The 25,569-nt window shown below is 50.1% G+C and overlaps 8 protein-coding genes across 12 annotated transcripts; 1 reads left to right on the top strand and 7 right to left on the bottom strand.

Moving 5' to 3' along the window:
- Positions 1-9,585: 9,585 nt before the first annotated feature.
- Positions 9,586-14,869, bottom strand: LOC9639733 (CBL-interacting protein kinase 23). Of its 5 annotated transcripts, XM_024660007.1 has the most exons (16): positions 12,579-12,679; positions 12,469-12,523; positions 11,528-12,417; positions 11,418-11,480; positions 11,296-11,367; positions 11,130-11,237; positions 10,999-11,079; positions 10,853-10,906; positions 10,685-10,810; positions 10,547-10,636; positions 10,370-10,495; positions 10,207-10,317; positions 10,040-10,156; positions 9,934-9,990; positions 9,813-9,887; positions 9,586-9,761 (listed from the first exon to the last, which is right to left on the bottom strand). In XM_024660007.1, the coding sequence occupies exons 3-16, from the start codon at positions 11,702-11,704 to the stop codon at positions 9,684-9,686; spliced, it is 1,335 nt and encodes a 444-aa protein (XP_024515775.1). In that variant the 5' UTR covers positions 11,705-12,417; positions 12,469-12,523; positions 12,579-12,679; the 3' UTR covers positions 9,586-9,683. The 5 variants fall into 5 exon arrangements, 1 of the variants encoding a protein (XP_024515775.1); XR_002990324.1 differs by lacking the exons at positions 9,586-9,761; positions 9,813-9,887; positions 9,934-9,990; ... (8 more) ...; positions 11,296-11,367; positions 11,418-11,480 and adding exons at positions 12,904-13,026; positions 13,084-13,245; positions 13,332-13,479; ... (4 more) ...; positions 14,518-14,637; positions 14,754-14,869 and having other exon boundaries at positions 12,193-12,417; positions 12,579-12,854; XR_002990323.1 differs by lacking the exons at positions 9,586-9,761; positions 9,813-9,887; positions 9,934-9,990; ... (8 more) ...; positions 11,296-11,367; positions 11,418-11,480 and adding exons at positions 12,904-13,026; positions 13,084-13,245; positions 13,332-13,479; ... (3 more) ...; positions 14,518-14,637; positions 14,754-14,869 and having other exon boundaries at positions 12,193-12,417; positions 12,579-12,854.
- Positions 14,764-15,255, top strand: LOC112340863. Its single transcript, XM_024660011.1, has 2 exons — positions 14,764-14,907; positions 14,957-15,255. The coding sequence occupies exons 1-2, from the start codon at positions 14,788-14,790 to the stop codon at positions 15,236-15,238; spliced, it is 402 nt and encodes a 133-aa protein (XP_024515779.1). The 5' UTR covers positions 14,764-14,787; the 3' UTR covers positions 15,239-15,255.
- A 7-nt stretch (positions 15,256-15,262) lies between these two features.
- LOC9639730 (probable fructokinase-4) lies at positions 15,263-16,763 on the bottom strand. The gene is made up of 7 exons (XM_002986011.2): positions 16,512-16,763; positions 16,213-16,425; positions 15,970-16,167; positions 15,790-15,924; positions 15,625-15,741; positions 15,453-15,570; positions 15,263-15,405 (listed from the first exon to the last, which is right to left on the bottom strand). The coding sequence occupies exons 1-7, from the start codon at positions 16,686-16,688 to the stop codon at positions 15,302-15,304; spliced, it is 1,062 nt and encodes a 353-aa protein (XP_002986057.1). The 5' UTR covers positions 16,689-16,763; the 3' UTR covers positions 15,263-15,301.
- Positions 16,764-16,841: 78 nt separating this feature from the next.
- LOC9639729 (protein LIM2) lies at positions 16,842-17,570 on the bottom strand. The gene has a single exon (XM_002986010.2). It carries the CDS (start codon positions 17,494-17,496, stop codon positions 17,041-17,043), a length of 456 nt encoding a protein of 151 aa, XP_002986056.2. The 5' UTR covers positions 17,497-17,570; the 3' UTR covers positions 16,842-17,040.
- Positions 17,566-19,254, bottom strand: LOC112340845 (pentatricopeptide repeat-containing protein At4g02750-like). The gene has a single exon (XM_024659964.1). The coding sequence runs from the start codon at positions 19,252-19,254 to the stop codon at positions 17,566-17,568; it is 1,689 nt and encodes a 562-aa protein (XP_024515732.1).
- On the bottom strand, positions 19,254-21,024 carry LOC112340862 (proteinaceous RNase P 1, chloroplastic/mitochondrial-like). The gene is made up of 6 exons (XM_024660008.1): positions 20,167-21,024; positions 19,999-20,109; positions 19,758-19,936; positions 19,583-19,700; positions 19,469-19,528; positions 19,254-19,405 (listed from the first exon to the last, which is right to left on the bottom strand). The coding sequence occupies exons 1-6, from the start codon at positions 20,989-20,991 to the stop codon at positions 19,268-19,270; spliced, it is 1,431 nt and encodes a 476-aa protein (XP_024515776.1). The 5' UTR covers positions 20,992-21,024; the 3' UTR covers positions 19,254-19,267.
- On the bottom strand, positions 21,024-23,729 carry LOC112340861. Its single transcript, XM_024660006.1, has 4 exons — positions 22,200-23,729; positions 21,509-22,137; positions 21,302-21,439; positions 21,024-21,246 (listed from the first exon to the last, which is right to left on the bottom strand). Exons 1-4 carry the CDS (start codon positions 23,556-23,558, stop codon positions 21,099-21,101), a joined length of 2,274 nt encoding a protein of 757 aa, XP_024515774.1. The 5' UTR covers positions 23,559-23,729; the 3' UTR covers positions 21,024-21,098.
- A 42-nt stretch (positions 23,730-23,771) lies between these two features.
- On the bottom strand, positions 23,772-25,526 carry LOC112340844 (pentatricopeptide repeat-containing protein At4g02750-like). Its single transcript, XM_024659963.1, has one exon. It carries the CDS (start codon positions 25,524-25,526, stop codon positions 23,772-23,774), a length of 1,755 nt encoding a protein of 584 aa, XP_024515731.1.
- Positions 25,527-25,569: the final 43 nt, after the last annotated feature.

Here is a 25,569-nt window from a genome sequence, read left to right as displayed (position 1 = left end):
AGATCCTCCCCATCCTTCATAGGGCACCACACACTTCAGTCTAAATGCTTCCATCAATCCCTTAGGATTATTCCTTGACTCTATTAGAGTCATCAGACATTTTGGACTTTGCTAATCCGACGACCCAAGAAGTCCTACTTTTGAGGTGCCAGCTCACTAGAATACAACTCTTGTATTCATGTCCTACTCACAAGGACCATCTTTGCAAGTGTTACTTCAACACTTGATTTTGTTCTCTGGGGGCAATCTTTTGCCCCTTATGACCAGTTGTCCATGTGATGAGAATACCAACTCATTCTTTGAGCACACCCCCAACTCCTTGGGTTTGTTCCCGCATTTATAAAAGATAGCCGCCACCATTTCAAGGACTCGTGTCCTCATCCGTATTTGACCTTTCACGGTCATTAATTCTTGTCTCAATTTCATGAGCACCAGCCTCACTATATGAGGTTAATCTTGTGACTCCTTTATTGTTTTTGAGTCTACATCTTCCCCGTGATCCCAACTATAGTTGTTTACCACAACTACATTAGCCAGTTTGCTAAATCAAATGTTCATCTGGATCACATCCTCAACTCTCCGAGGAAAACCTTATACTGTTCCCAAGATCCCAAAGTCGTTCCATTATTGGCCCCTTTCTATCCACCACATTGCACACAAGTTCACACATTAACTTGAGTGGAGAGCTATGTCCTCTCGACATGCTACTCCTCAAGGATAGGTCCATCCCTAGGACCTTCCAATTTCAATACAAGTGGTGATATACTTGAGCACCAATAATAGTCGGACTAAGGACCAGCTCCAATACCAAATTGTAAGCGACTAATTTTTCCATTTTACTCTAGTCATTTAACCACACCTCCGACCACTTGGAGGAGTCTCATTCACAACCTCCATAAGTCCCAGTTAGGGCTTGGGGCTTGCTAGCCCCGAGAATGGCATCCACATTTGCACTTGGTCCAAGTGCTCCACGTGTCCGATCCCATGACCGACACCCCAAGGTACCCCCGACATATCGGCCCATTATGCTAAGGCCATGCCCATTCACCTTGGTCACGTCAGTGGTCTAATGCCACCTGCATCATAGTCCCGTCTCTCAAAGACTGGGCCATCCGTCCATGAGTGATCATCCCAGATCTACTCCTCAACATCCTTAGGATGCCCACAGACATGGGGAATAGCCTTCCCCGACAACTCTTTTCCAGTCCCCACCAAGTCCCTTTTAGTCCATGGTCGTGTTTGCCAAGACTGCCACTGGATCAAGGCCCGCAGGCCCGACCGCTAAGTCCCACTATCCTTTGGGACTTCCTCACCATGTGACCGTATCCTTGGTCACTGCATTAGAGGCCTAATCCTCTTCCCTTTCACCGTTTGGGACTTTGGGACAACATTTCGGAACACCGTGGTCTTACGCAAGCTTCATGGGTACTCTCCCTGCCTTTTGCCTTTATGTGCTCTAGCCATGGGCTTAGAGCGAGGTTCCGTTGAGCCACGACAGGTATCCAAGTAGGTAGTGCCACCCACACTTGGACTGGGAGCATCGGCTAGTCGATCTCCCAGGGGAACTAGAGCCGGCTCTTGAACACTTCACCAAGCTACCCCGCTTGTTGGTCCGTGTTCACTTTAGTCTTGGACTTCCCAGTGGGCAACTTATCACCCAACATTGGGTCCGACCTTCCTGGGCCAAACTGGCCTTTCCTGGCCAAACTGGTTCCACTGCAGTCCTCCCCCTCACTATACTTTTGGAGCTCACCAAACCCCCCAGGGTCTGGGAGACAAACGCTTTAGGCTTTCACCCTCTCAGACTCGAACTCGGACTCGGACTTGGACTCGGACTCAGACTCGGACTCGGACTCAGACTCGGACTCGGACTCGGACTCGGACTCGGGCTCGGACTCGGGCTTGGGCTCGGTCTCGGCCCCGGTCTCGGTCCCGGTCTCGGCCCCGGTCTTGGTCCCAGTCTTGGTCTTGGTCTCGGTCTCGACTTTGGACTCCATCTCGGGTCCATCTCGGACTCCATCTCGGGTCCATCTCGGACTCCATCTCAGACTCCATCTTGGACTCCACCTCGGACTCCATCTCGAGTCCATCTCAAGTCCATCTCGGACTCCATCTCGGACTCCATCTCGGGGTCCTTCTCGGACTCCAATTCGGACTCCAACTCGGATCCATCTCGGACTCCACTTTGGACTCCACTTTGGACCCCAACTCGGGTCCATCTTGGACACTTCCATGTGTCATGTGTTGGTCCTTTTGGGTCCCTTTTTGGAGCCTCGCTTATTGCCTGCTTTGTGCTCATTCCTTGAGCACTTCGTTGGGAGTTCCACACCCACTCTCGACCTTTTCAAGTCGGAGCTTTTAGTCCAAACATGTTACGCTCGTTTGGCTTTCGCTTCGGCCACTACCACATGGTGCCCTTTCGGCTCCACTTTGGGGCCTAGGGATTTTGTGTTTCACAGCAGGCACATACATGTTTTGCATTAGTCACCTCAGAACCCAGCTCCCCACCAAGCCCCCATGCAACTGAGCTCAGAACCTCAGAACCCAGCTGCCCCCATGCGACTGAGCTCACCCAAGTTCAAGACAAGGGAATTGCCCGCCCGGATCCGGACTTGGTGGTCACACCAGGAACATCAGTTCATTCAGCATCACAAGTAAGTGGAGCCATCACCCATCAGGGACAACAAGAGGAGCAAACCTTTGTTAAAATGCATGTGACGGAGGGAGCAAGAAGTTACATGCTCTTGTGCTATGGAGCGATCGATAGTAGGTAGAAATACATCCCCTGCCCGAGATTCCAAAAGGTCGCTCAATAGCATAGAGCATGTGACTTCTTGCTCCCCCGTCACATGCATTTTTGACAAAAGGGTAGATGTCTAGAGTGTCACTTCCCTGGCTGTGAAGCACCAACTAAGCCCCCATGCGACTGAGCTCACCCACGTTCAAACACAAGGGAATTTTGCCCGCCCGGATCTGGACTCAATGGTTACAGCACAGCAAGGGGTGTGTGCTTGGGAGGGGGTGAGAACACCCCACTGCCCCAAAACACACACAAAAGCGAGAGGCTAGCCCGAGCTGTGGCGCACCACACATGTTGGTCGTCCGAGTCTCCCGGTTCTGCCGAAGCATTGGCCAGGACCCATCACAAGCACATGTGTTGCACCACAGCAATAGGTGTGCAGCCCTCTACCAAAGACACACACCACCCCACATCAGGAGGATTAACTGCTAGCTAGCCCACCACCACCGCACGCAAAGATCCGAGTCTCCCGGCTTTCACCAGGACCCATCCCAATGCGCATTGTGGGGGCGAGCAGGGAGTGTGATGTTGCAGGTAGCAAAAGCAGAGCCATGAGCCAAAGCTAGAAGCCAAAGCCCACTTTGAGCTTGCCCCGCACGCAGTATACCACGTGAAGAGCACTCGCTCGCCCGGATTTGGACCCGGACTCGGAGTCCGAGTTCAACTCAGACTCCACCTCAGCTACCCAACTCCTCCAACACCCACACTATCCCTACTATACTTTTGGAACCCCCCACAGCCCCCCCCCCCCCCCTCCCCCCCCGTTGGAAGACACACGCTCTGGGCTTTCACCCCACAGCATGTATTAGTGTTCGAGCTTAGAATCTGGAAGTGGTGCGACTCCTGCAATATCAATAATGAAAAAGTGGTCATTTTTTCTTACTTATTTTTTTTTGAGTGTCACTAGACGACTTCTAGGAGCAGATGACACGTGGCACACTATTCATGCCATGTAATATGTGTCGTTTTTAGTGGTTTTTCAAAGTAAGAGTCACGTGACATATTTCGAGCTTAGTGTCATGGTAGTAAATTGTAAGCGACTAATTTTTCCATTTTACTTTAGTCACTTAATTGCACCTCCGACCACTTGGAGGAGTCTCATTCACAACCTCCATAAGTCCCAGTTAGGACTTGGGGCTTGCCAGCCCTGAGAATGGCATCCATGCCACTCAACCTTTGCCCTTGGTCCAAGTGCTCCACGTGTCCGATCCCATGACCAACACCTCAAGGTACTCCTGCCAAAGACCAGAAACAAGGAACTATTCAGAAGCAAGGACAGGATCAAAAAGGATTACTGCTCAGCTTTGGCATGGTTTGCTTGGCTTCCTCCTGACAGGAAACGAATTAAAGTAATGAGTAAGGGAAGGGAAAAACCCAAGTGATGTACCTTAGCATCAAATTCCTCCTTATCATCAGTCACCTTGTCGTCCTCATCTTCATCTTCCTCATCGTCTCCCGCCTCATCATCAAATTCCACTGCTTTGCTAGTGAACCACGAGATGGCATGAGGAACAATCTTGTCGCAAATTGTGGCACTGCAAATTCAGGTTGTTGTTAGCATGGTTGCGAAACTTTGATCCCGACTATAGTTCTTACCCCACGTCATAGTCTTGTTCCATGTGAAGCTCCTCGGCCTAAAGAAAGAAGTTATGCACACCTTTTAGAAGAGATGATAAAAGATCGTACCTCTTCAGGATCAATCTCCTCCTCGTTTTCTGGGATTTCAAGGGGGTTAAAGAAGTTAAAAAAAGTCTCGCATGCCTGCAACTTTGTCTGAGGGGTGGTGTCCTTGGCACCTTCTTAGGCTTCTTCTTCATCAGCTTGATAGTCAGGTCCTTCCTGGGTTTCCAGCCGATTTTGGTTCTGAAAAATAAATATATTGTAAGATAGTAAAGAAATGAAACCACGTACCCAACTGCATGCTCCAGAATCGGCTTGTTGTCATCCTCTTCCATGTGGTATTGCCAGCTACAAGTTCCAAGAGGTTGGCAACCGAGTCTTTTGTGGCATGGTCTAGAGCAGTCTCTTGGTTCTAGAGAGATTCTTTCATTGATGAGAATCAGCAAGCCCTGTCTTTTGATTCTATTCGACATCTCTAGATCCGGAAAGATGTGTTGCTTATACGAGATTGTGGTGCAGTGGACCTGTCTTTCGGCATCTGTTCCGATTCTCCTACTGCTGATCGCTCTCGGGACCTGTTGGTTGTGTCTGACACACTGCAGAGGCTGTATCAATTCCTGTTTCATCCCTCAAGACCTGTTTGAGGGCAGTCCTCCTGTCAAGGCTTTTCATTCACCACAACTGTGATGACCTGAAGAAAGTGTGGAATCCAATGGTATATGCCGCTTTGACTCCGTCAACAATCTGACTGTTAGGGAATATTCAAGAATATTCTATTCTGACCGTTGACTTCTCGTTGACCGATAGTTGACTCGAGAGGGAGGTGGCCTGGAGTGACTGGTGCATACCTGAGGTCCTTCAGTCACATTGTCATCGATGTTGCATGTGTCATCGATGGCACCATTATAACAATTCGCATGTTTTCCAAGGTGTCACGTCTAGTGTTAGGAGATGAAATAAATGTAGTCCCAATCGGAAAGAGATGTGGAATGGAATGGTATAGGCGAAGTTGACTCGGTCAACGGTCTGACTTTCAGAGAATATTCAGGAATATTCCATTTTTACAGTAGGCCGAGGGTTGACCGATCGTTGACCAGTGACTTGGGGTGGCTGGGACATACCTAGAATCCATGGGCCCAGAAACTCATACATCCACAGCAAGCTCCAGAGATACGTCCAAAGCACGGCTGAGTGATTCCACACCATGTGCATGCTATTCTAGCACCACCTCTGTGCCTGGGGATACTTGATCTCATTCTTCCAACACTGCGTCTCCAGCATCTCCTACTACTAGTGACATCAAGCTCTCCTTGCACACTTCTGCTGCTTCAGTGATGCTTGTCAAAGGGCCCCCCTCATTTTTAAGTTGCCTTACATGCTTCACAAGCTTGGGGGACATCTTAAACCCTAAATAGGATGTCCTAGTTATTGTACTTTTCTAGAAAGGTGAACTTTATGCCTTTTTTTGGTAACATTATGCTTTGTAGCAAGATAACCACTGGGAAGTCCAAAGCTAAAGTGAATATAGATAGACAAGTGGGGTAGCTTAGTGAACTGTTCAAGAGGTAGCTTTAGCTCCCCCGAGAGATTGAATAGTCAATGCTCCCGGTCCAAGTGTGGGTGGCACTACCTATTTGGATATTTGGCGTGGCTCATTGGAACCTCGTTCTAGCCACCTGGCTAGGGCACCCAAAGGCGGATGGCAGTAAAAAGGCTCGCATCAAAACTCACATAGTCATGATTAGAAAAAAGAATGGAATTCAATGGTATATACCATTTTAACTCTATTAAATTGTACTTCTTATCATCACTCAACACATGGGTATAACCTTCCTAGGCTAAATTGACCTTTCCTACCCAAATTGGTTCCACTAGAATCCAACCCCCACACTCTCCCTACTATACTTTTGGAACCCCCTATACCCCCCCCCCCCAAGGGATGATCACTTTGGGCTTTCACCCAATAGCTTGTATTAGTATTCAGAATTGGACTCGGACTTGGTCTTAGTCTCGATCTTGGTCTTAGTCTCAATCTTAGTCTCAATCTCAGTCTTGGTCTCGGTTTCAGTTCCATCTTGGACTCCATCTTGGGTCCATCTCAAACTCCATCTCAGGTCCATCTCGAACTTTATCTCAAACTCCATCTAGGACTCCATCTTGGGTCCATCTTAGACTCCATCTCAAACTCCATTTCAGGTCCATCTCAGATTCCATCTTAAGTTTATCTTAACACTTCCACGTGTCATGTGTTGGTCTTTTTGTATCCATTTTCTAGAGACTCACTTATTGCTCACTTCGTGCTCATTCCTTAAGCACTTCGTTGACAATTTCACTCCCACTCTCGACTTTTCAAGTCGGAACTTTAAATCCAAACATGTTACTCTTATTTAGCTTCCACTTCGGCCATTATCACATGGCACCCTTTCAACTCCACTTTTGGGGCTCTGGGATTTGTCTATCACATCAAAGTCTTTGGGTGTATGAATCTTATCTTATAATGAAGCTTAATAGAAGTATTCACTTCTATATTGATTATCATCCATTATACAAAATGATTATTCCAGATATGCACCCTTTTCTTCATATTGCTGGTCTCTTGCATAATTTGGGAAGAAGTCATTGGTTCACCAAGTTAAATTTTGCTTTTGAGTACTGGCAAATGCCAATGGCTGAGGAAGATGTTCCCAAGACTCCTTTTCATATACCATTTTTTTTGTACAAATTCTTGGTGATGCCATTTGGTTTAAACAATGCTCCCATGACTTTTCAACAGATAATGGTCAAGGTTTTTTGTGATATGTCGGAGATGATTACTAACTTCATTGATGATATCTTGATCCACTTAGAAGAGTACATCTGTAATATTTGTAAGAAGTTGGATCGGTTGCTGAAAGTTGGTTTAAAGTTGAAGTGGTCAAAATGCATATTTGGGTCCAAGAACATAACTTATCTTGGGTATTATATTTCTCATAAAAGTTTGCAAATTGATCTTAACAAATTTATAATTGTTTTAAAATTCCCTACTCCAAAGTGTGTGAATAATGTGCAATACAAGCAAAGTGCAATATCTCAATTATTTCATTGATCATCTTTCTATTCATATTGCACCATTATAAGTATTGCTAAAGTCATCAACATTGTCTTTCATCTAGTCTATTGACTATGAGTAAGCATTTATAGATCTCAAAAAGTTGTTGACAACTCCTTTAATTTTGGTGTATCCTAATTACATTTAACCCTTCATTTTACACGTGGATGCTTTTGATATCGATCTTGAAGGTGTATTGATGTAAGAGAGCTTAAGTGTGCCTAGTTAGTGTTATCTCATTGCATACATCAACCGTACATTACAACCAACAAAGATAAATTACTCCAGAATAGAGGAGTGTTTAGTAAAAGTTTGGGGTTTTGAGAAGTTTTATGCATATTTATATGGTTTTTAGATATTACTAGAAGGTGATCATGCTATAATTACTTCATTATTGAAGCAAAAGAACTTAGTTAGTCATACTATTCAATAAGGCTCTAAAGCTTCAAATATATGATTTTGCGATTGTTCATCATTTGAGGAGTTCTATAGCTGATGTTGAGTATCTCAGCTCGATGGAAAGACTCCAAGTGCTTCAAAATGTTCTCTCAAATCTACATCTCAACCTTAAGTTAGCAAACATGTTGATGAAGGTGCTAACAAGGGATGATCATTTATAGTTAGTGGTGCCTTTGATATTTATTGCATGCTTTTTCCATACTTATCATGACTCTTTTATTCTAAGTAGGCATATACGACATCAATAGATGACTAAAAAGTTGTATAAGTCTTTCTATTAGCCAAAGATGTGATGTGATAATATCTAGTTGTTGTATAGTTGTGTTTGGTGCTAAACTCGTAATACTCCCCTCATGTTATGGAAGGACAATTGGAGTCAATTGCAATTTCTTGTTTGGTGGCATTTGATTTGATGGGGCATTTCCCATGGTTGACTACTAACAGTTAATATATTATTATTGCCTTTGACTATTTAACTTGTGTGGTGGAAGTCTGTGCTTTTGTTAGTGTGTTTGCAAGTGCTATTAAATACTTTCTCCTCAAACCAAAAACTAAAGAACAAAAAGGAGGATTGGCTACAAAGAAATTCTCATTATAATGTCAATATTTTTGTTTGGAGCAAATTCTTTTGGATAATGGTCCCATATTTATAGTTGAGGCATTTTACATTTTAATGTTTTAGTTAAGGGATATGCCACACTTTCACGAGTGTTTATCATCCATAAATAAATGGCTTGGTGGAATGGCTTATTCAAAGATGATTGCAAATTACGTGAATTTTCAGCATTTCGATTAAGATGGTTATTTGTCATCTCTTTAGTATGCATATGTAATAAAGATACTAAATTTAGTTAGTGTTTCACTATATAAACTCCTATATTATCATGATATGATACTGCCAACAAAGTTAAGTTTACTTTCATAATTACTACGAACTGTCGATGCTAGGTCTTGGGATCAATATTTAATAAATATTCTTCCACTTGTCTGAGTGGAGTTTACTAAACACTTGGGCAACGTATAAGTGGGACAACAACAATACGACAACTCCTATCATCGTCTACTTACGGAGTACAAAATAGATGACTTAGTGTTAATCTATTTTCTTAATCTTATGGTACATGGTTTATTTAAAGGGCTCCTTGCTCAATGGAAGGGACTATATTAGGTGTTATAACAAGTTAGACCACAAGTTTATGAGGTTCAGTATAACATTCAACAGATCAATCCTCCAAAACTTGTGCATATACAGCAACTAAAACACTTCATACAAAGAGATTAAAAATAATTAACACCACCTACAAATCCATTAAATCTTATCCTATCAACCAAAGAACCTTAACTGCATTCTATCCTTTTGAAAGGAAGGGATGGTGTGAGGTTCAAGTGTACAGTTATGATGCTGTATACTAATATTAGCATAATGGAATTTTAATAATCATTAAATTAGTTTCAATTTAGATCACTCACTCCTATATATAAACTAAAATTTTTGGGCTAAGTCCAAGATTTCTAAAATATCAAACAAAAGCAAAAATATTTTTTAAAATAAAGAAGAAAATTAAAACTTAGCAACCCCACCTTATCAAGCCCATATAAGTGTTATGTGGAGAATGAGTGGCTACTCTAGTAGTTACATTCAATGTAATATGCTTCTCAACATAGCACTAAGGTATATCAAGAAATCACTTGAGTTGCAATTTGTTTTAATTCACTTTACTTATGCATCTTGCTGTGAGTTTCATTAGACTTCCACATGATTTCATTGATACCTTGGGATAAATTATTGTAAAACTGCAAACAAAGAATACCTGTAAAATTCTAAATCCAAAAAATAAAATTTACCTTATGATACTCCAAAGTGTCCCCAGAGGCTTTTCTCAACTCCACCATAAATAGAGATGGTGCAACTTCAAACACCTAAAGGGGTATAAGACATAACAAGACGGCAAACAAAGACGCTCACCTCTGTTGAGACAGAAAGGTGACCTTTGCGGCCAGATTTTTCTCCTCGCATTTTCATCTAGACTCAGTCCGTGTTAGTTTGGGTATAGAAATGAGGAAAAGAGAACCTTGTAATCACGCTTGTCTATATTGAAGCCAAGGGGTTTGGCTGTGTCTTCAAGCTTTTGAAGAATTTCTTTCGGAGCCTTGCTTGAAGTGAATCTAGTTTCCCGCTTCACTGGAGCCTAAAGGAGTGCACCCTTCAATTTAACAACTTCAGTAATAGATATGATACCTGTTTCTCTTCAAACAGTGCTGACAAGTCAAGCCCTTGAGACGTGGATATTAATTCAAAGGCGTTCATTGGATTGGGTTTGGCCTCCTTCTTCTCTGTTACTAGGTGATCCTTTGGAAAAACAGATTTGTAAGTTCCATGCAGCTAACAAACCAGGCCATACCTCTGATGACGCGTTAAAAACGGCATCAATGTCGGAGAGATTTACATGCTCCTCCTCTTCAAACTTTGCTGGAACATATCCTTTCTTGAACCACTCATTCTCCAAGATTTCAGGGACAGTGATACGCTGAATAGAGAAAATAAGTGATTAGCCAGGTGGTGTTTCCGTGTGCCTTACTGTTTGAGGATTGGGGTTTAGAATCCTGTGTATGAGCTTCTTTGCTCCCGTAGAAAACCAAGCAGGGAAGGTGAACTCTGCATTGTATATCTACATCCAAAAGAGATCCTCAACCCAGTCATAACATTGGATATGTACCTTCTTGTACAAGTTCATCAGATTGGGCTCGTCGAAAGGTAAATAGCCAGCCATGAGAACAAACAGAATTACCCCACAAGACCACAAATCTGCCTTGGCTCCATCGTAACCTTTGTCATTGATCACCTGCTTAGTTGTTAGTTAACCAGCCAACCCGAGTTGGTTTACCTCTGGTGAGACGTAGTTTGGAGTCCCACAAGTTGTATGCAGCAACCCATCAGCCTTCAACACAACTATAATATTACACAAAGAAAAAAGAGAAAAGCAAAACAGAAAAAAAAAAAGAAAAAGAAAAAAGGAAGGCACCTGCTTACCCTGAGTTGTTGAGGCAGAGCACTCAGACCGAAATCCGATATTTTCAGGTTCCCATTTGAATCTAGTAGCAGGTTCTCAGGCTGGAGAATAAGAAAAGTCTTTAAAGCAGAAAATGAAGAAAAGGACAGACCTTCAAATCACGGTGGTATACACCACGGCTGTGGCAGTAATCTACTGCATTTATAAGCTGCTGAAAGTATTTCCTTGCTTCGTCTTCCTTAAGCCTGCCTTGATGAACCTATACAGTGAAACTGGCAAAATGAGTCATCCTCTCCCAGTTCTTTTCTTTAACTCACGATCTTATCAAAGAGCTCACCGCCCGTGACAAGCTCCAAGACGATGTAGATTTTGGACTTGCTGGCCATAACCTTGCAACGATAAAAGAAATAAGCCAGTGCTGTAATTACCAATGCGTTACCTCGTTTATCTGAACAATATTAGGATGTCTCACGAGTTTCATAGTTGAGATTTCTCGCTTGATCTGCAACACAAGGTGAAGAAGAGTGGAAAACGCGCAGGCAGCCAAACCTGTTCGACCATCTTGTGCTTAAGAACTCTGTCCCTGTCAAGGATCTTGATAGCCACACCTTGCCCTGTTTTAGTATTCTTCGCAAACTTGACTTTGGCAAAGGTACCCTCTCCAAGCGTTCTCCCAAGCTCATACTTCCCTACTCTGGTTCTAACACTGTGCGAGCTAGAAGCCATGGATTGCTCTACCTTGTTATATGCTATGGATCAACTGGACATGGGATTCAGAGGGCTATCAATCCCTCGCCCTCTTGCCCTGCGCAGCGCCTTTTTATCGTTTCCCTTTAGGCTAACTTGTATTTAACAGGGAGGGCCACAATTTGGAGAACTAATAGCAATCTAGCGCAAGCTTGATACACTCCATCCAGTGGTAAACCTCGGCATTGGCATCCGGCTGTGGCAGGAGAGACGAAACGGTGAGCTGCGGGTGGTGGTGGTAGCGGGAGACGCGGCCGTGCACCGCGAGCAGGCCCCCCAGAGTGACAAGCCGCGCCATGTCTGCCGCTGCCTGCTGCTGGGGGGCGCCACTCTGGTTGGTCCACAAGATGCAAGATATGCAGCCCGTGCCGTCGTCCACAGCAAAGCGCACGTACTTGGGCTTGCGCTCCACGCTCACCGCCACCCCCACCATCTCTACACGACGGCCAACCTGTTTCCTCACAAAATCGAAGGCTAGCAGCCGGGCATGATGACTCTCCATTGCAACCCTACCTCTTTCCACTACCTAGTACAGCTTCTTGAGTAGATTCTTGCGACACACCTTTGCCAGATCCGTCTGAGCCTTTTGCTGTTTCTTCTCCAGCATCGCCAGCGCCTTGTCAGCCGCCGCCTTCTTGCGTACATTCACGGCACGACGCCGCTTTGCGATCAATTTGGATTCCTTGGACAGCCTGCCGTGCAAGAGAGCATTGGGCAGCTTCAAGAAAACAAATAACACCTACCCATTGGGTGGGTTGGATGTGGATTTGGGCTCGTCTACATCCATGCCCTGTGCCTCTATTCAGGAGCAGCATCGGAACAATGGAGAAGAAATAGATGGATGTTTGTTTACCTTGATCATGGTCAATGTCCATCATCCGCTTTGCCGCTTGCCGCTTCCTGCTCTTCCCCATGGCCCAAACCCTACCCAGGCTGCTAGAAATTATTTTCTATTTTACTTCGAACCAGATATTGTTTTCCATAGTTTCCTGATTCTCACACCGCTTGTCTTCCAATCTGATTCCGAAAGTGGTTCGTGGTTTTTCTCTTCCTTTAGATCCGCTTCAGCTTTGTGTCTTGCAACTTCGCCTTCCATTCTTGCTATGGCTTGTGTTACAACTCCCGCCACCTGAGAAGGAAATCTCTTCAGGAGTGAAAACTATCAAGAGAGAGAGAACCTTGAATGGTTTCAACATGTCTATCTTGGAATGGTCTAGTACTCTCAGGCCCTTGTCGTTCACTCCTACGAAGTCGAGGTACTCCCCATCCCATATCACGTCTCCATCACATATGAAGTAATCCTGTCACACACCACACTTGGCCTCGGATTAAACTGGTGTGGAGAAGTCAAGGCTCACCTCCACATGGAAGATGGGCTGCATGGAGCTGCGCTCCACACCCATTATCGTCAGCGAGAAGGACGCATCTCCCTGAGCAAGAGTGTCCAAAGTGTGCCCGCTAATCGGACTCTTGGAGTTTATTACGTGGCGTACTGTCAGTCCATATCTTAGGTATGCAACCTGCACCGCTTAGACGACAATGTTAGATGAGATCACTAAGCTCAGGTAACCCAAGTCCAGACGTATATATGTGCGTGTGTACGTACTTCTGAACGCACCAGGTCCAAATCCTGTGTCGAGCAGAACATCGACCCGGACGGCAGCCTCACATAAATGCGAAATGTGAGGCGTATCTTTGCATCCACGAGCTCGCAGGGAGGAGGCCCCGTCAGTACCAGCCGTATAACAAAGACTCTGCGTGACACACAAAACGCACGACGAGTGAGTCAAGAGGGCGCAGGAGAGATGAATCCTTTATACTTGGATCTGCCATCTTCGTCATCTGATGTCCCGAAGTCATTGTTTTTTATTATGGCTTTCTTGGAGCACCTTATGGGATGCGCTGGCTGTGACATACGAGCGAAAACTGCACCAAACAGCAACCTCTCACGACATGAGCTACGAGACCGAATTTCAGCCATCTCTACCGTCTTACCGGCACCACTCAGAAACACAAACAAGAACTGAGCCATGAGCGTGTGAAGATTCGCAACAAGTAGACAGAATGGCGAGATTGCAGAGATTGGCGAGCCACCGAAGGTTGTTGACAAGGATAGCCTGCAAAGAGCCACTAAGTAGCATGGCCACATCTGATATACGTACGTACGAGTAGAGAAAAACATTCAAGCAGCTCCATATCTTGGATGAGTCGCACGACGAACCCGCTTCTTGCGACTCGACGAGCTTGAGCCCCTTGGCATCCGATAGATAGAGTGGCGTGAAGATCGAGGCCAAAGCAACTGGAGCCAGGAAAACTCCAATAAAGAAGTGAACGACTGGCAGCTGCGTAAGACAAAAACGTGCTTCGGGTGAGTGCGGCACCATGCTATGATAAAAAAGCTACGCGAGTGAAGTACCTTGAGGCAGGCGACATAAAAATCTTGGAAGCAAGACATGTAACCTCTGTCTTGCTGGACCACAAGGCCTTCCATTCCTTTCCTTCCTTTGGCTTTAACTGGCATCGAAGCCTGAGCTGCTGCACCGGTAGCAACACTGTCATTGCCTTTTACGGGATCGACGTGAAGTTTGTCCTCGAGCAGATCATGGGCCAGAGAGGATTTGATGGCAGCCGCAAAAGCCACTGTGTTCTTGAGCCGCCTCCATCTGTTACGTGCTTCCAGCCGAGATGTATCTTGTGTATGTCCACACTCCATTTCACTGGAACAGCAGCAATCCTGCCAGCTACAATTATATATCGAATCGCGGCCGTGTTTGTCAGAAATCTGGATTCACCTTGGCAAGCAAGCCTTCACGGGACTTTGGATCGAGACCCGTCTCGTCTAGCAAACAAGCAGCATGGAGCTTTGCCCGGAGGGAGTCCCAGTGTCTTGTCCTAGTGGACATGTCTCATCCCTTGCCATCAAACTAGAGTTAAAAATCACTGGATGAATGATGTGAAGAAATACGACAAAAATGCCAAATCTAAGAGGGGCTCGTCGAAGGAGAGAAGCAATCAATCTTTTACCTACCTCGTAGCAGCTCAAGTGAGCTGCGCCTTTGGGCATGGCGCAAACCCTAGGTAGCCTGGGGCATTTCCCAGCAGCTCCTGGACAAAGCCACCATAGCTACAAAGTGAACAAGTCGGAAGGAAAGTCCACCCAGGGCACTCAATTTCAAGCCAAGGTTCGATTCTAATGTCCGCCCCGCCCTAAAAATTATATATGTCCTTCAGCGCCATGGTCATGTGGGAGCTTCCGGGGCTCGAGAATGCAGGATCCTCTCTCCTCTCCCTCTCTGCCCCGTCCACAGCGGCCTGGGTTGGGACGGTGGTGCTAGCCGTCTGTCTCATCCTGCTCCTGGGCTGCATTCTCTTCTTCTGCCTGTGGAGACGCCACAGGCTCGACTTCGTTATTGCCGAGTTCCGGAGGCTAGTCCAGATCCTTTGGGAGTACTCGAGGCTCGTGTGATCTCTTGTGATATGTGTGCTTTACTCAGATTGGAAAAGAAGAATTAGTCTTGATACGGGATTCATCCTCCGTTTATTCACAATTGGAGCATAGTGATCATATGATTGGATTCACGCTGCTGGAACTGCTCCCTCGTGCTCGTGATCTTCAAGTCGCCAGCGCGTGATGTTGGACCACGAAGGCGCCCGGGGCATCCGAGATTTGGGGATCTCGTCTGCGTCAATTTGTTTGTTACTGCAGGGAATGATAAAAAGAGCGTACCTATGAGCCGCAGCACCGTGTCCCTGTCAGGCAATGCAGGGATTGCACCTCTTTCCGTCGTCGTTATTGCTCCGCATGCATTGGCAAACTTGAGAGCTGCTCTCAATCTCTGCTCGTCCTGTTGGAAAGCCCACACACATCATGCATGTCCTGAGGCTACATATATGCATACCTTGTAGAGCGACAAATCGCCCACAAGCTGGCTCAGAAGGCCTCCCACGAAGGCATCCCCAGCACCGGTGGTGTCTACGGCTTGCACTTTGATACCGTCCACTCTCCCGTGGAAATCCTGTTATAAACATGTATGAGTGTATGATCCCAGGACGGAACTGCTTACGCTCGTATAGTAGCGGCAACCCCGATGACCCTCAGTTACGAGTAAGAGCTTGAGGTTTGAATGCCATACGGACAGGGCTGCTTCGTCCGAAAATGGATCTTTGCCAGTCAGAAACTGGAGCTCCTCTTCACTCACCTGTAACACTTGTAATACTTGCTTACTTGAAATTGTTAGATTTACCTTGATGAGATCGGCCCTGTCCCATATGCTTAAGATTCCTTTGCGAGCTTCCTCAGCCGAAGGCCACAGTGGCAGCCTCAAATTGGGATCGTATGACAGTAGCACGCCTGCTTTGCTTGCCACGTCCATGGCTGCCAGGTGTGCCGATCTGCATGGCTCCGAGATGAGGCTGATGGACCCATAGTGGAGCACCGACGCCTAGCCATCAAAATAGTCAGCCAGCTGAAGTCATGCCTCACTCACCTTGCTAATAAGCTCCTCGTCGAGCTCATCAGGCCTGAGAAGCATATCAGCACTTGGATTCCTGTAGAACATAAACTCCCTCTCCCCATCTTCTTTCAGCGTAACGAAGGCGAGGGCCGTGCGAGCATGGGGGTCGAACCTCATGCCCCTGTCCTCAACCTTGTTCTGCTTGAGTATCTCGGCCAGCATATACCCAAACTCATCCTCGCCAACCTGATTCAGGATCCGCAAGGGAGTTGAAAACAGGAACCAACCACAGAGAGAGAGAGAGAGAGAGAGAGAGAGAGAGAGCGCAACACCTTCCCGATGAATGCCGAGTGCCCACCAAGGCGGGACACGGCCACAGCAACGTTGGCTGGCGCGCCACCTGGCGCCTTCTTGAAGGCCGGGGCATCCGCTAGCGACAATCCACCAACAGTGGGAACAAAATCAATCAACATCTCGCCAAACGCGACAATCAACGATGATCGCTCCATCCCTGCACCTGAACACAGTTAGTCGTTCTCTGTACCTGGTGGCTTGTTCCTTCTGGAAGGCGAAAGGGGCGAGCCGGAGAGTTTTAATACAGGGGAGAGCTAAATTTAAAGCCTACATATCTTATCCCCACCCCACGCTCAAAAAAACATGATAAAAACTTGATAATCAGCGCCTCAGTTAAAGGAAAAAAACATACGGTGTCAACGGTCACCAGACAATTATTGTGAGAACGCAAAACTACTGTGACTTATTTTCTGAAACAAAAGGGACGCATGGCACCCTGCAAGAAATGCGTGAGGTAACCCAGGTATGACCACAGAGAAGTTTACCTCGTGTCGTCAGCGTCCATGCTTAGCTGCAGGAATCGGCGCCGGGAAGGCTGCATTTGCCAGGCAGTGCAACGGCCCTGTTGATATCAATGTCCGAGGGAACCTTGGTGTCTCTGAGAAGATCGCAGAGGCAGGAGTGGCCGACATTGCGGAGCTCGGAGCAGCAGGCGGCGGTGGGATCGGTCTGGGTGCTCCCAGTCGATACGTAGGGGCGGCAGTCGGCAAGGTCGGGCAATGTGGACTCGAAGGTGCACGTCGCACCATCCACGACGCTTGGTGCCGTTGTTGCCACCAGAAAGGCTACGATGGCAGCGAAGCTAAGAAACTTGAGAGGCGCCTCCATGGGTGGTAAAAGATGACACAGGAGAGAAAGCGAGACGGGCGGATGTTTATGGCGATCAAATGTGAGCTTTATATACACAAAGGCACACTCGAGCAAGCCCTGCGTTGGCACAAGAAAGAGACGCACAAACACCATGCATCTGGCATGAGCCACCTTCCTTCCATTCAGGGCACAGTGTGCAGTACAGTAGGTACGTAGAGTACACTAATCTCGCAGACCGGCGTAGATGCTTTCCAGCAAGAGACGCGCGGAGCCGTGGTCTGGATCCAGCTCGAGAATATGCTCGGCTGCTCGAGCGGCAGGGGTGACATCAATGTGGATCCTACAGGCACCAAGCAAGGCTCCCCATTCCACCTCTTTCGGAAGGAATGGCATGCAGTTAACAAGTTCCTCGGCTTCTTGAGTGTAGCCGGCTCGTCCAAGGATGTCGACCATGTTACAAAAGTGATCTCTCAGAGGCGATTGACCATAATCAGCAACCATCGACCTGAAGTATAGCAAGCCTTCGGACAAGTCACCCCCGTGGCTTGTGGCATGCAAGAGGCTCGTGAATGATATGTCCGAAGGAGCAAGGCCTTCCGCCTGGAGAAAGTGGAAGAGCATTACTGCTGCGGCGGGTTGTCCAGCATGCGAGGAGGCGGCGATCATAGTGTTCCAGGAGGCAATGTTACGCTCTGGCATCTCTTGAAACATTTGCCTCGCAGCTACCAGATGCCCGTTCTGGGCAATGGCTGCAAGAACAGCGTTCCACGACATGCAGTTGCGGTCTGGCAGGAGGTAGAACATAGCCTTGCACGCACACAGGTTCATGTCTTTGGCGTAGCCTACCATCATAGTTGTCCACGTTACAACGTCGTGCCTCGCCATTTTCTCACACAATGTCTCTGCATAGTCCAAATGCCCCGACTGGACATACGCCTGCAGGATGGTGTTGTAAGCGACTATATCCCGCTCCGGCATACGGTCAAAGACGCACTTCGATCCCTCCAAGCAACCAACACTTACGTATGCCGAAATCATTGAGGTCCAAGACACCAGGCTTCTCTCGGGCATCGTTTCGAAGAGGTGTTCGGCCTGCTTGATGGACTCATTCTGAGCACACGAGAAAATGAGAGCGTTCCAGCTGGTCACAGTCCTCTCTCGCATAGCATCAAACGTACGCGTTGCATTGTTGTGATCACCTTGCTGTGCATACGCCGAAAGCATGATGTTCCAAGAGAGAAACGAGAACTCGGGCATCCTCTCCAGCGTCACCCTTGCCTCATGCACAAGCCCACCATTGGCATATGCCAAAAGCATAACAGTCCAGGTTATGAGATTTCGCTCGGGCATTTGGTCAAACATTACCTTGGCCTTTACAAGATGCCCGTTCTCAGCATAAGTCTGAACCATGGCAGTCCAAGACACGACGTTCACCCTAGGCATTCTGTCAAACACGTCTTTAGCTTCGTCAACGTGCCCATTTTGGGCGTATCCCTGCAGCATGGCACTCCAAGACACGATATTCCTCTCAGGCATCACGTCGAAAATGCACCGGGCCTCCTCAACATTCCCGGCTTGAGAGTATCCTGTTATCATGGATGTCCACACGACGACATTTCTCTCGGGCATTTTGTCGAACAGGTGCCTTGCTTGCTGCATCTGTCCGTGCTGAGTGTATGCGGCTAACATGAGGCTCCAGGAGTAAAGGTTGGGCTCTTTGATACATGTAAAAGTCTGATACGCGGACTCCAGATCGCCCAGCTTAGCGTACATTTGCACGACCAAGTTCAACAGGTAAGGGGTCCGAGGGAACTCCTGGCAGATACGCAAGTGCACTTGCTTCAGCGTGTCAACTTGGACGCACGATGCAATCGCAACAGCAAGCTTGTCTTCGCTGGCCCTGTCAAGCATCTAGCTTCAAAGGTTAGGAGATGGTTACCACCCGCGTTGTGTTATTTTCGTAGACCAGCTTTCTTGGCCGCGTGATGCATAGCCACGGCCTAGGTTGTGTCAGATCATGAGCGCTGTAGCTGGGAACATGCCACGAGCCCTCCAGAGACTCCTGGAAGAAAAAAGCAGACTCGGATAAATGGCGGTGAAATGAAACAATTGCAGGCAAACCAACCTGGATCGCCACCGAATAAGCTGGCGGCCATGACAACTGAATTGGAAGATCAAAACGAACCTGCAAGCGCAAATGGAGCAGACGATAAAAAATCAGCATGAATGAAAGACAAACCTGATGCCTCTCCATCCACTTGGGTAAGAACATGCCTGGGTATAGCTTTCTCGGCTTCTCCAGGGTGTCGTTGGTGAGCAGCATGCATCCGTGCTTCATGGCAGCATAGAGGGCAAGCCTTGGGGAGCAAAGAACATAACAACCACTGAAATAAAAGGCTGGAAGGTACCACTACCAGGTCGAGTCCACTCCCTTGGGCACCGTGTAGAGCTCCTTGTCTTGTTTCAGCTGGTACAGAAACAGCTTGGGATCCCCAGCCACCGGTGAGTTCCCGTTTGCATGAGCTCCCTCGGTGTCGAGCACAACCAAGAACTTGAGGGACCGCATTCGCAGCTCCTCCACCGCTGATTTCAACTGCAAGGCAGACATGGGCCAGTGAGCAGCAGGAGCGACACTCTTTCTGTAACGTAACGCACAATGTCGTGGAAGGTTGCGCTCCTGACGAGCTTGAGGCGCGAGTCAACGTTGCAGCGTCGCAAGCTTAGACCGTCCAGGATGGCGTCGTACGAGGTGAGGTGCATCCAATCCTTTGGAAAAGAGCGTCGTCACTCACAGACAGGGGTGGGGAGAGGAAGCTGGCTCACCGAGAACATGTCGAAATGCAAGCGATGGACGCTCTTGGAGGCGAGGTTCACCATGTGACGGGCGAACTTGTCCGCCTCTTGTGCGTCGGTCTTGTACGTGGACAGCTGCTCGTGACACCTCCGGCACACTCCAGCATCGTCTATCGTCGTGGTGTGAACGTTCCACCTTCCCCTGCCCAGCCACCCCAGGCCATGAAACACGCTCCCGTTGGATTCCAGTGCCGACGCAACTTGTGCCCTGCCGGGTTCCGCACTCCTCTGGCCCGCGAAAGCAGCGGTGTCACTCTTGAACCACCTCTCAATGCCGTCGTAGCTCAGCTGGGACAATGGCTTGCCTGCTGCTCTCAGGCGAATGAGCTCGGCATACACGTCGGCGGCCTTGTCTGCAAAGGTCCTTTGCTCGCCCAGAATCCTCCGCACCCGGCCCGCCCTCTGCTGCTGCCTTCTCAGCTGCAGCAGCAGGGGCCTGTCCTCTACGGCCCTCCTCCTCCTCTTCTCCTCCTCCTCCACCTGTTTGACGGCATCCACTTCCATCGCCAGCCTCCTCTTGCTCGTCCACGTATGCCTCTTGGACCGCTTCACCAGGTTGCCGATGATCCTCCTCTTCTTGAGCCGCGTGAGGCAGAAGCGAGGCCTGACGCCTTTCTTCTTCTTGGGGACGATGTAGTTGAGCACGCTGATCCCCCGGCTCCAACAGGTCGTGGGCGACGGGGTGCTGGCGTGCACATACAAGCCACATTCCCCTCCTTGCCATCGCCCTCGCCCTCGCCCTCGGCCGAACGACGCAGCAGCGGCAACAGACGCGAGGAAGCCAAGCAGCCGCATGGCATGACACAACCTAGGCCTAGCAAAGGAGAGACGAGGAAACAAAGACTTAGCTTATTAGGTAGAAGAGTTTACGGCCAGGCCAGGCCAGGCCAGGCCAAGGCAGGCTAGGAGATATTGGTGGTGCTGCTATATGCCCACACTGATCCCAGCCCAGGAGGAGGTGTGTAGAGGCCCCCAACATGACCCTTTCTCACCGCTTCTGTGGCGGCCGGCTGCTGCCACCCGGCAGCACCACTGGCGGCAGGCACTAACCTGGGTGGAGGACACGAATAAGCCAAGTTGAGATCACCAAAACAATGCACCATACCCTCGTTGCATGCATTCTTTGTACTCGATGATTTGGCCCCTCAGGTTGTGGTTCGGCCGCAATGACTTATCAACTCCGCCGCCGCTGCTGCCTAGAGAAGGTAACACTTCTCCCGTCTTGGGGGATGTATCATGCGTCCTGGCGACCAAAAGAAGACGTCCCTTTGGAGCGTTAGTACAGCACCAACAAAGGAAGAACAAGACTTACTTGAGCCACGCTTCGATCGCTGAGCGCTCGTAAGAATGCCCATCGGCCGCAATAACTGGGTCCTTCATAACCTCTTGCGTGATACAATCCACAAACTCGGGCGGAGTCACCTCCGACTGCAAGTCATCCTCCCATATCCGTCTTGCAGACTCGAATGCATGATAGTTGGACCACAGGTTATTGGTGATGGGGACGCTCGGGACGATGCCGACCGGGCCGCTGGTTAGGAATGACGATGCCAGGTCACCGCTGGGCTGGGACGACACTGGACCCACGCCGTTGATGCACTGAGTAAGCCTCGGAAGATCGAGGTTGGGTGCCTCCCACATTTTCCACGTCGACTTGGGAGCCAAGTCACTAGCCACCCATCTGTCATAAGCCGGTTGTGCATCTGGAACACTGGCCATGAACGTCGAGTAGACGGACTGGGACGGGGAAGGAGGAGGAGGGCAATCGTCGACTGGTGACAGGCCGGCGGTTTCGTTCTTGCACGCGCGGGGACTAGCCAAGGAGGCGCTGTCGTGAAGCGCTTGCAGATCAGCCTCAACTAGAGCAGGTGATGGTGATGGCGATGGCGGGACGCCGTCGACGTCAGGAGATGTGCTAGTTGAAGCATCCAAGCCTTGGACCTGAGCAGACAACGATTACCCGTGTCACTTGAAAGCAACGGAGTGAAGAACAGGTTACGAACCTCACTGATACTCTGGTGGTGCTTGGTCATCCTTGTGCCACTTCCTTTACCCCACGCCCAAGAGATCCGGTTCCACGCGGATGGCTTACGCGCCACTCCTTCATTTGCGTTCGCTTTGCTTGACGAGGTGGTACCAGCTATTGCCGTCGCGGACACAACATGCTTGTCCTGCTTTTTCAACACCGACGCCTTGACTTTCATCAACTGCTGCTTCGTGACCGGGCAAACAACAACCGGCTTGGCTACGGCCACGGATGACTTCACTGCTTTGATCGTCTCAGTCTTGGCCAGCCCAGGCTCGACGACGACGACGGGCCTGGCAGCATCGGGCCTCTTGTCTCTCTTGTTCTTGTCCCTGGCCTTTCTTGGATCCTCGAGAGCAACAGCCCCGCTCCTTGACTTCCACGAGTCTTTGCCTCTGTCGCCACCGGCTTTCTCCTGCTTCCGACGTTGGGCCTGCTCGTCACTACTCCCGACCTCGTCAGCCATCTTGTTGTCTTTCTGAGCATCGGCCCTCTGCCTTCTGCGCTCGTCTACAAGCCTGGCTACTTCCTCCCGTTGCATTCTCTCCTCGGCCTCCATCTGTTCCTTCTCTAGCCTAGCCAGCCGCTTCTCTTCCGCCTTGCGCCTCACCCTGTCAACTTTGCTCTCCTGGCCACTCCCATCGTCGCCTTTCCGGTGCCCGGCTTTCCTGTCCGTCCGGGAGCTGTCCGCGTCGGACATAATCCCCCCACTCCACAGCCTGGAGAGCGCCCACCACAGGCAGTAGCCGACGAAGGAGACGAGGCGGAAGACGATGAGCAGCCCCGAGGTCTGGGCGCCGATGACACACTTGTCGCTGGCGGACATCCATACGCCGGGCCACACGTCCTGGCTCCAGCTCCGCCTCCCTTGCATCCTCAACTCCTTCCTGCCGCTGCCAATGTAGCGGTTGACGGGCATGCCCCCCGCGGGGACGTCGAGAGCGGGGCGCTTGGAGAGGTGGCCGCAGAAGGTACACATGAACTTGCCGCCCAGCTGTGGCTTCTGGTCCTTGTAGGCCATGAAGCAGTTCCTACACTTTCGCACCGCCTCCTTCCTCCACTTGGCCGCCTCCTGCGCCTCGATCTTCCTCTTCTCGTGGAGCACCAGGCTCCGGCGGGTGCGCCACTCGGACAGCCGGGGCATGAAGAACTCGTACCAGGCGAGGCTGAGCAGCAGCACGCCCACGCACGCCAGCCGGGGGGACGTGATCTCGAACCTCAGCCCGGGTGGCAGGAGCTGCGAGAGCGTCCACACCAGCACGAGCGGGAAGATGAGCCACGGCAGCATAGTGACGATGCGCCGTGACCACCTCGACGCCACACACAGAATGCACATCTCGGAGAGAGTCAGGGCATCCCGATTCGCAACCAAGCTCGGTCAAGCAACAAGCACCTGATGCGATGCGATGCGATGCGCACGACTGCCCTTGACAATGGCGACAATGCCGATGGCGATGCCGCCCTACCCAATGCCGCGCTGGGCCAAGGTCGCCCAACCCTTTCCCTTCGCGCCTGGAAACCCTAACGGCGCTCCGTCAGTCAGTCATTTCTAGCACGGCGCCAGCATTTGCGAGGCGAGGGCCAGCGCTTCGGCCTCCTCGCCAAGCAGCAAAGCCTTCGCTGCTCCACCGGCGCCGCGCCTCGCCTCCGCCCTGTAGCTCCACACCAGGGCGCCCCACCCGGACGCGTCGGGCACGAACGGCATGCTCTCCATCAACTCCTCCGCCTGGTCAAGCCGCCCCGCCCGCGCCAGGAGCGCCACCATGGCGCAGTAGTGCTCCCTCGCCGCCGGGGCGCGGAAGTCGGCCACCATGGACAGGAAAAGCCTCCAGGCGGGGCGGAGGAGCGCGAGGTTGGAGTAGGCTGTGAGGAGGGCCAGGAAGCTGCAAGCGTTGGGTTGCAGGCCGTGGCACGCCATGGTGTGCAGCAGCCGGCACGAGTCGCCAGTGTGGTCTGGGGAGTTTGCGTTGGCGGCCATGGCCACGCTCCAGGTGACAACGTCGGCTTCGGGCAAAGTGGCAAACAATGCATTCACGCGCTCCACGCGCCCCGCCTGCGCATACCCCGCCAGCAACGCGTTCCACGACACGAGTGCTCGGGCGGGCATGGCGCTAAACACGACGCCCTGCGACCACTGCATATCCCCGCTTCGGGCAATTGCTGCAACAAGTATGGTCCACGACACAACGTCGCGGGTGGGGAGGCGCTTAAAGAGCGAGAGAACGTCCGCGAGGTCCAAGTGCGTTGCATACGTTTGCAGCATGGAGTTCCATGACACCATGTTCACAAGAAGAGCGGTATCAAACATGTTCTTGGCCTCCTCCACATGCCCAGTTGCGGCATATGCCATCACCATCGTGTTGTGAGACGCAGTGTCGCGGTGTGGCATGGAATCAAAGAGACGGCGGGCGGTGGGAAGGTCGTTAATGCGGGCATGCGCGGAAATGATGGCATTCCAGGCGACCACGTCCCGGTGCAACACGGGCATGGCATCGAACACAGCTCGTGCGCTTGCCAGGTCGCCTACAGAGCCATAGGCCGAGATAAGGGCCGTGCTGGACACTGCGTCCATGGCAGGCATGGCGTCGAACAGGCGCTGTGCTGCTACCAGTGCAGCACCACCACGATCTCGCTCCTCGCAATCATCTTCGTCAAGTGTTGCCGCCACCACCGCCTGGAGCAAGGTGTTCCACGACACGAGGTTCCGCGCGGGCATGGCATCGAACAGGGCCTGCGCTGCCGCCAGGTCCCCGTGCTGGGCAAAAGCATGGAGGAGGGTGGTCCACGACACAATGTCGCGGCTGGGCATGGTGTCAAAGAGGCGCTTGGCGTCGCTGCAGTGGCCGCAGTCGCCATATGCAGCAAGCAGGACGTTCCAGGTGACCATGTCCCAAGCAGGCAACGAGTCAAACAAGCGCTTGGCTTGCTCCACATCCCCGGCCTGGGCAGCAGCACGCACCAGGCAGGAGCCGGACACCACGTCCGGCGCAACACCTCTCTCATGCATCCACTCGTACATTTGCCGCGCGGGCTCAACTTGGCCATTGCGGGCGTATGCTGCGAGCATCATGTTGCAGGAGAAGACATTGGGCTGCCTGATTCCGGCAAATGCCTGCGCGGCATCCTCTGTGCTTCCCAGCTTGGCGTGCATGTGGACGGCGAGGTTGGCCAGGTAGGTTCGACTCTCCTCCGACCACGCATTGTCGCCGCTCTGCGCCATGTCGGCAATGCGCTTCACTTCTGACACACTCGACGCATTCCGGAGCAGCTGCGCAGTACGTGCAACTGTGGACAAGGTCGACATTCGGCGTGCCTCATCAAGCCATCTCTCTAACGAGTTCTACTTG

This window comes from Selaginella moellendorffii, unplaced genomic scaffold (genome assembly GCF_000143415.4).
Source record: "Selaginella moellendorffii unplaced genomic scaffold, v1.0 SELMOscaffold_71, whole genome shotgun sequence".
In the NCBI taxonomy this organism is placed as follows: domain Eukaryota; kingdom Viridiplantae; phylum Streptophyta; class Lycopodiopsida; order Selaginellales; family Selaginellaceae; genus Selaginella; species Selaginella moellendorffii.
The sequence above is the reverse complement of the archived record's forward strand: the minus strand, read 5'-3'. Positions and strand labels throughout refer to the sequence as shown.